General features: G+C 39.7%; 1 protein-coding gene across 4 annotated transcripts in view; it reads left to right on the plus strand.

The window, feature by feature from the left end:
- CCDC175 (coiled-coil domain containing 175) overlaps window positions 1–9,421 on the plus strand; it is a 68,561-nt gene that overhangs the window by 57,877 nt on the left and 1,263 nt on the right. For all 4 annotated transcript variants that reach the window (XR_014312865.1, XM_082734967.1, XM_082734969.1 and 1 more), the window contains 3 exons: window positions 1,301–1,403; window positions 5,484–5,527; window positions 6,796–6,958. Coding sequence is in view for 3 of the 4 variants with exons in the window: in XM_082734967.1 (XP_082591093.1) it covers window positions 1,301–1,403; window positions 5,484–5,527; window positions 6,796–6,958 (310 nt within the window). In the remaining variant the exon portion in view is untranslated. The remainder of the gene's footprint in view (window positions 1–1,300; window positions 1,404–5,483; window positions 5,528–6,795; window positions 6,959–9,421) is intronic.

A 9,421-nucleotide genomic window follows, 5' to 3' on the forward strand; every position in this document is an offset into this window, starting at 1 on the left:
ACTGGTTACATCCCTTCTCTCAGCAGACATTTTAAGCACCCACCGAGTCTCTAGCCTTGGGGAAGTCTCAGTGAATACAGAGATGGGTAAGATACCACCCCAAGTCCTTAGGAAGCTCATCATCTAGCTAAGGAAATGAGCAAATAAATGGATAAATTAAAATTCAGTATGTTTACACATTTGAGAGTTATGGGAAACCAGACAAGTCTACAAACTGTAATTCACATTCAAAGAGAGGGCAAGAATGTCATCTTCGATGTGGCCTGCAGCGGTTTTCATGCTGGTTTACTACAAAACTAGCCAACAAGTCACACAGACTGACACAAGATCAAGGGCCCATAAGTAGACCCTATAACATGCTTATAAACAATTCTATGTCTTCTGTGGTAGTAGATGCAATTTCTTTTTTTAAAAAAAAAAACATTTTACAGCATTTCAAAAAATGAATTTATTTATTTGACAGAGAGAGAGAGAGAGAGAAGGAGGGAGAGATATCACAAGTAGGCAGAGAGGCAGGCAGAGAGAAAGGGGGAACCAGGCTCGGCACTGAGCAGAGAGCCCGATGAGGGGCTCGATCCCAGGACCCTGGGACCATGACCTGAGCTGAAGGCAGAGGCTTAACCCACTGAGCCACCCAGGCGCTCCCTAGGTACAATTTCTAAGATTTTTTTTTTAATCAGTAATTTCTAGTATTTGACTATTTCCCTCTTGAAACAGAATCAATGCCATTTTTATATCCAAAGCCCATGCTTTCAAAGTTCCCAGAGACTTTAGCGTTTAGTATTCCTGAGCACTGGGTGGTCAGAACAGAAAATGATGAATTTAATACCCAAACCACTACTACCACCATCACTCAACCCAGTGAAACATCCAAATGGAGTGAGCAATTCTGTGGGGTCTCCAGACTTGATAACTCCTCTCTCTGAGGTCTTATGCTGAACCCCTCTAGTCTAGAAGCATGGCTGCCTTGGTACTTTTCCTGCACACACATTTCACAACACAGAACACTTTTTTGTTTGTGGGCACATTGCATTTAGGCAGAATACCTTTTAATATCTTTTTGTGGCAAATTATGTTCAGAATGCCATGTTTTGTCAGGTGCTTAAATGCTTATTGAGAAGCCAGATCCTTTCTCTCCTTCACCAGAATATAGCCTGGACAAGGGCTCTTCTCGCCACTGTTACCTTTGTACTGAGAGCAGTCAGTGGCATGAAGAATCAATAGATGTGTGCCAAATGACTGCATGGATAATTTACGGTAACTAAACTGCTTAAAGCAATCATATGTCTTTCATTTCCAGTATATTGCATATATGAAGAACAAGATAGAACAGTACAGAAAAGGAGAAGATGATCTCAAGTCCACATCAAGTGAACTGTCTTGTCAATTGACAGCTCATCAGAGTAAGTAATATATCATGGGTGATCTGAACATATAAAAAATAAGATTTTTGTTTTATTTAAATAAATTTTACTGACTTGCATACAATAAATAAGTCCATCTACAGTTCATGAGTTTTAATGAGTTTTAATAAATGTACATGCCACTGTAACCACTGCTACTTCAAGCAAGATGGAGAACATATTATCCCTGCAAAACTTCTCACATCCCTTTGTTGTTGGTTTCCCACTCTGCAGTGCCTGGAAACCATCTTCCCTTCCCTCATTCCCTCCCTCTCCCATTTCCTCTCCCCTTCCCTTTCCTTTTCTCTCCCCTTCCTTCCTTTCCTCCCTCCCTCTTTCTCTTTCCTTCATTTTTTTCTTTCCTTCTTCCTTCCCTTCCCTTTCCTTCCTCCTTATTCTTTCTGTCCCCTTTTCTCCTCTTTCCCTCTCTCTCTCCTTCCTTCCTCCCTCCCTTCCTTCTTTCATCTTCTTCCCTTTCTTTCTTTCCTATTTTATTTTTATTTTGAGGGATAAAAAGTGAAAGATAGCATGAGAATAGGGGGAGGAGCAGAGGGGAAGGGGGGGGGGGAAGAACCTCAAGCAGACTCCACGTTGAGAATGGAGCCTGATGTGGGGCTCAATCTCACACCCTGAGATCATGACCTTAGCCAAAACCAAGAGTTGAAGCTTAACCATCTAATCTACCCAGGTGCCCTGATCTGCTTTTTTATTTCTTTTTTTTTTTCAATTTATTTATTTTCAGAAAAACAGTATTCATTATTTTTTCACCACACCCAGTGCCCGATCTGCTTTTTGCCAATAAGGATTAGAAACAAATGGAATGATGAAATACACTTATGTACCTGGATTCTTGCACTCAGCAAATTTTTAAAAATAATTTTTAAAAATTATTTTTTATTATGTTGTTAGTCACCATACAGTATATCATTAGTTTTTGATGTCATCTTCTAAGATTTATTGTTTACATATAAAACCCAGTGCTCCATGCAAGAAGTACCCTCCTTAATACCCATCACCCAGCCAACCCATCCCCCTAAGCCCCTCCCCTCTAAAACCCTCAGTTTGTTTCTTGAGTCCACAGTCTCTCATGGTTTGTCTCCCCCTCCAATTTCCCCCTTTCATTTTTCCCTTCATCCTCCTAATGTCCTCCATGCTAGTCCTTATGTTCCACAAATGAAACCATGATAATTGACTTTCTCTGCTTGACTTATTTCACTCAGCATATTCTCCTCCAGTTCTGTCCATGTTGATAGAAAAGTTGGGTATTCATCCTTTCTGATGGTTGGGTAATATTCCACTGTGTATATGGACCACATCTTTATCTATTTGTCTCAGCAAACTTTTTTTTTTAGATCCATTCATCTATCATTGCCTTGCTCCTTTTTATAGCTCTGTAGTTGTATTCCATTATGTAGATGTACTATATTTTGTTTATTCATTCACCATTTGAAGGACATTTGGATTGTTTCCAGTACTTGGTTACTACTTGGTTACATGTATTTTTGTGAATATTTGTTTTCATTTCTCTTGGGTAAATACTGAGGTGTGGAATTGCTAGAGTCTCATCCCACTAGCAACAGGGATACTCCACTCCTCACCAACATTTAAAATTGTCAAAACACTTAACATTTAAGCCATTTTAGTAGGTATATAATGGTATTTTGTTGTGATTTTTATTTGCATTTCTCTGATGGCCGATGCTATTGAGTATTTTTTCATGTGCTATTTGACCACTCGTATATCATCCTTTATGAAATGTCTTGAATCAATTATCTATTGCAGCATAACAAATTATTACAAATCACTTACTTTGCTCCTCAATTGGTCATTTGGTGGTAGAAATCACTCATGTCTTCTCTACATGACATGAGCTGGGGCAACTTGATGGCTGGGTGTAATTCAGCAGCTGGGTCTGGAGTCATCTTCAGATACATCTACTCACTCAGTGTGACTGGTGTTGCTGCTGACTCACAGCCAGAATTTCCATGTAGTGGCTTGGCCTGCTGCGTTTCAAAAGATCAGATCCCAGGTACAAGGGAAGGGGACACAGATGCCACCACTAATGGGAGAGGTGTCAATGTGATGTTGTGGGAAGAGCATGTGGGAGAGAATATATTGTGGGGCCATCTCTGGAAAAGTCTGCCCCATATTTGTCCGTATCTTTTGCTCATTACCTTGTGTTGTGTTGTTGAGTTAAAAATCTTTGTGTATTCTAGAAATGAGTCCTTTTTCAGTATGAGGCTTCTCATTTTCTTTATATTGTCCTGAAAGAGCAAAAGTTCTTCCTGTGAGTAAAGTCTAGTTTATTTATTTCATCTTTTAAGGGTAGTACGTTTTGTGTTCTAAGATATTTTCACCTAAGCCAGGTTCTCCAAGATTTTCTCCTATGTTTTCTTTTGTAAGTTTTTAGTTTCAGCTCTTATGTCTAGATCTCCAATTCGAGTTCAAATTTTTGTACAGTGTAAGAGTTGAATTTCATGTTTCCTCTCATGTATATCCAATTGTTCTAGCACCATTTTGAAAAGCTTATCTTCTTAGCATTGTACTACTCCAATGACGTTTTCAAAAATCAATGTTATAAGTCTGTTTCTTATTCTGACTTTATACCAATACCACACTGTCCTGATTACTTTCATGCTCAATCTGGACGTCAGGTAGTGTAAGTTCTCCGTGTTTCTGGTTCTCTTTTACAATGATTTTGGCTATTATAGGTCCTTTGATTTTCTTGTAAGCTTTCAAAGACAGCTTATTTGTCTATAAGTACACGCCTGCTGGGATCTTAATTGGGTTTCTATTGAATCCATAAATCAATTTGAGGAGAACTGACATCTTAACAAAATAAAATCTTCCAATCCAAGAACATAGTATATATCTCCATTTACTTGGAACTTATTTTTCACAGCAAGATTTTATAGCTTTTAGGTGTTATATTAGTGGTCCTCAAGACCGTCCTTAGGCTCAATGATCAGCTAGGATTCACCAGGCTCAAGTTGTTACACTTCTTGTCCATTATAGTGAAGGATATGGAGTAAAACTAGCAAAGGGCAAAGGCATATGAGGCAAGTGTGGAGGAAACTAGATGCAAAATTGCAAATTGCCACCTGGTGTAGTTGCACAGATGCATTTAATTTCCCCAGTAATGGTACGTGACAGCACCTGCAAAGTGGTGCCACGAAGGGGCCCCTGGACTTGGGCATCCAAGGTACTTATTAGAGGCCGTTGGTCATGAAGATGTGCAGTGCCTGTGAAAACTCAGCTACTCAAGGTGTTCATGTGTTTCTTTTATGCTATTAGGATGGTAAATTGCACCAACTCATTTTTGAATGTTAAACCAATCTCCTGAGATAAAACCTGCTTGTTCAAAAGCTATTATTGTGGGGGCGCCTGAGTGGCTCAGTGGGTTAAAGCCTCTGCTTTCGGCTCAGGTCCTGAACCCAGGTTTCTGGGATGGAGCCCCTGCATCGGGCTCTCTGCTCAGCAGGGAGCCTGCTTTCCTTCCTCTCTCTCTGCCTGCCTCTCTGCCTACTTGTGATCTCTGTCAAATAAATTTAAAAAAAAAAAAGAAAGAAAGAAAGAAAAAAGCTATTATTGTATTTATATATTGCTGGGTCCAATTTGCTAATCTTTGTACAGATTTTTGTGTCTGTGTGCAAACCTGCTTTGTTCTGCGTGCACTTAGGTCTGGAAAGTACCCTCCAGCAGAAAGCCAGGTGATCGTTAAGGCTTGCCTCATTTGTCACCCCTCCTTCAAGTGTCCCATTTCTGTGCTGCCCATTCTCCAGTACCTGAAAACTGGATATTAAAACAGATATATTCAGGGTACCTCTTTGGCTTAGTCAATAGAGCATGTGACTCTTGATCTCAAGAATGTGAGTTCAAGTCCCATACCAGGCATGAAGCCTACTAAATTTAACATATTTCCTCCTTGTTTACAGTGAGTGGGCAAGTCTAATTCAGTTATTCTGTCATTTTGGGAGTGGAAATTTTTAGATAAGCAATTTTTGAAAAACAAATAGCACTACTTTCATAAAAATTTTCACATTTCTGTAACCCTTGTATTTCAAAAATCTTTTATTTTAGCGGAGTATTTGGATTTGTGGGATGACTTTCATGCTACAGTTAAGGTGAGCTTTTTTTTGCCTCCATAAATATAATATTCCTAATAATAATCACCTACCTAATGTTTGTGTGTATGTGTGTACCTGTGTGCCTCCATAAGGTAGGGGGCCAGGATTGGGGGGGTCGACAGTGTTAGTACACTCATCATATCTTAACATGAGTGCTCTGTATTGTTTAAAAAAAAAACAAACAAATTCACTGAGTAAATTTTAAACATCTTATTGGCTCTGTTCAATGATTCATGAATCAGGCAACATCCCAGCTAGCAGATTAAAAGGTGCTCTGAGGAGCTATACAAGAGGCTGAAGGGAGCTGGAACCTGGTAGTTATACTAAGCACAAAAAGCAGGTTGATTATTGCAAGATTAGTTTCCTTTAGGGAGTGGCAGGGATTATTAGGCAGATGACCTAACTGGTGCTGATGAGGTGGTTCCTGATAGACTGGTGTAAGATTCCATTTCTGAGAGAGCCAAAACTGTAATTAAATCGATTCTGTTTGGTGACGTGAGGCTTTGCCTAGGTGACTCCATTCGGAGCTGTTGTCTTTTTAGCGGGGCCAAATGTCACTAAAATCTTAATCTTTTGGGACACTGTCTTCCTCCTCTACCAATCTGGAGGATTGGTAGAGGAATCTACACCCCACCTCCACCTGCAAACACAAATCGCACACACACTATTTTAGGACAGATTTGTCAGGTCTGAAGTCCATCTGTCCTCCATGTTTTACCTGCCCTGCTCCTCTCACCGCCCCCCCACCCCCAAAGGCTGCTAGGTGGAGTTTAAATCCTGGCTTTGCCACTCTCTTGAGTATTTAAAGTTTACATATGATTCTGGCTCAGACTTTAACCTTTTCCAGATGAGGCTACTGAGGTTCACAGTTTAAATAACTTTGCCCAAGACCAAACAGTTAATGAACCTATGGGGATTTAAAGCTCAGATCTAGCCTGGTTCCAAAGTTTTTTCTCTTCAGCTGTAAGCCATGCCGATTATGCCCTGAAGTTCCATGCAGCTCTGAAGGTGAGCAGGCTTCTTATTCAGCCCCCATCCCTGCCAAGGTTAGAGGTAGTGAGCATTCCATTCAATTGTCTCATTTGCTAATCTGTTTTCTTCTGAGATCTTCTACAGAACTTTGTAAATGCGATATGGACATTTATTTTGCATGAATAATACCAATTTTACATACATATTTTTGTCTTAGATATGATTCACTCAATGTTTTTATTTATTTGGTTGGAATTTATATTCACACATCCCAAAATATTATTTTTTTAAAGGAACTGGTAAGCAGTGGTGATGAGATTTTGCAAGAAATAAAAAACCTAACAACGAAGCTGAAGGAAAGAGATGAAAACATTGAACATATCAGCATTTGGCTAGAAGGGAATCTTGACGAGTTGCGTGATCTTATGGAACAGGAATCGGAAACAGACCTCCATAGTAAGTAACTTCTCAAAGCTTTGGGTAACAAAGAACCTCTTGTTATTTTACTGTAGCCAGTACTATCAAAAAGGCATTTAAAAAACTAACCAAATAACATCATTATCCCTAACAATCCTTCCCCCATTTATGTCACATTCACCTAAACATTTCTCATTTGTGGGGTCAAATGTGGCAATGCAGCAGTGTTGGAGAAATGTCCAAAAGAACTATGAGAGAACCTAACTGGGGAAGAGACTTGACCCTAGTTAAGGAATGGGGAGAGGGCTCTGAAGGACCAGAAATTGAGCTAAAAGCACAAGGAAGTTTTCTGGCTTCCTTAACTCCTCTTATTTCTGTTCCTGGAGCACTGGCACTGTGTGGGCTTTGAAGGTAGGTGGGCCTAGGCTCAGATATTGGCTCTGCTTATTACGTGTTATTTAATCTCTACTCCCCAGTTTCCCTGGTTGTAAAATATGGATAGTTAACTGCAAGTTATAGAGCATCAGACCCAAATTAGGCACTCATCAGATCTCTTGAAATCTAGCACCCTCTTGTGGGAGATGATAGTCAACCACAGCTCCTTGGATTACCTGACCATCTCTGAGCCACCTGTAATCTAGCTTTTGGATTTTCCCTGTTGAATGGCTGTGCTCAAGGATGGAACTTCTAGGGGCGCCTGAGTGGCTCGGTGGGTTAAAGCCTCTGCCTTTGGCTCAGGTCATGATTCCAGGGTCCTGGGATCGAGTCCTGTATCGGGCTCTCTGCTCCTCAAGGAGGAGAGCCTGCTTCCTCCTCTCCCTCTGCCTGCCTCTCTGCCTACTTGTGATCTTTGTCAAATAAATAAATAAAAATCTTTTAAAGGATGGAACTTCTAGAGAAGGCCTGATCTCTTCCAGCTCAACAGCTCTTGCTTGTCCTCTTCTGGACACCATCTGTCACTGCAGCTGTGCAGATCCTGGCCCTCTCCTTCCGGAATGCTGCACCAAGCTCCAGAAGCAGATGGAGCACCTTTGAGCCTGGCAAGAGAGCAAATGCTGCAGTCACTAAGCTGAATAAGACCCGGTCCCTGAACCTCGATGTGCATACACTGAGAGAACAAACAAGGAAAGAGCATATATAAGGGATTCCTTCTAGTGAGTGGCTGTGAGAGGATAAAGAGAGGAACCTCCAAGCTTTTTTTTAGGTGTTGGGAATACATAGGGATGTCTTCCTGAGAGGGCAATAGATGTGCTCTGGCCGAGGACTGCGATAGCATGGCTGAGTGGGTATGTGCTGGGGATTCCGACTGGCACATGTGGAGGACAGGCTTATCAGAACTTAAAATGCCAGATTTATCTTGAAAATGAAGATCGTTAACTTTTTGCCTTAACATTCCTTCTTGCAAATAAAAGGTAAACAAGCTAACTCTCAGTGTGTATTCCTAAATCAAATAGTAACTGAGTATAGATTATTTTTTAAGAAGTATTAAAAATAAGTGTTTTAAAATTCTAGAAGTCCCCAAGTCTTATATAACAAGTTACAGATAAATAACTTGTGTATTAACCAAATATTTTCACTTGATATGTGCAGTACAGAAAACTTTTTTTAAGGTCAAGGGATATTTTAAAAGAAATACCAAATTTGTCTACATTGTCATCACCTTTTTACTATGGTGATGAGGACCTGAGAGTTGTATTTTGATCATTTAATTCTGGAAAAGAAACATTAAGGCAGAATCAAAATTTCAGTAAGGTAATTTTAAAAGTTTGCTGAAAAATTGTCAAAAGGTCTCTTGGAAAAATTAAGCATCTGAACTAAGAAGAGTTTTCTCTAGAACTAAGAAGAGTTTTCTCTAAACTCTAAGAAGAGTTTACCATACTCTCAAGCATTAGAATCACCTGTAAGAGGTTTAAAAAAATCCTTCTGCTCAGCCTGTACCCTAGGCCAATTCTAAATCTCTCGGAGTGGGACCCAGGCATGTTTTAGACCTCTCTCCAGTGGGCTCCAATGGGTCGCCAAATCTTGCAAACGAACAGTTTTAGACAAATAAATAACCATGTAATTGTTAAATTTATCAGTTGACCCAAATCAAAATATTTTGACCTTTAAATTACCTATCCAGCACTGGTTAGCAAAATAATTACCATGCACTATAGCAGTGAGAGTTGTAATGCCCTATAAAGACATAAGTTAAAACTGAACAAAGCTGAGCCAGGACAAAGGTGATTTGTTTATATGTTTAATAACCACGTTTTAACAGATCATTTAGTAACATTAGCAACCACAGTTGCTATGATTTGTTCTGGTCTTGTTCTTAAAGCAAATGAAAAATGTACATACCTATTTAAGTATTCCTGAGAATCTTTGCATTTGAAGAATTATAATTACTTGCATGGTTTTTCCTCTTGCACACACATTTTTCTGCTAGAATAGGAAATCAGAAAAGAGAATTGTTAAAATGGCTCCATTTTAACAATTGTCCCTCCATGTGGAGGGACAGAT

This window comes from Mustela nivalis, assembly GCF_964662115.1.
Source record: "Mustela nivalis genome assembly, chromosome: 6".
In the NCBI taxonomy this organism is placed as follows: domain Eukaryota; kingdom Metazoa; phylum Chordata; class Mammalia; order Carnivora; family Mustelidae; genus Mustela; species Mustela nivalis.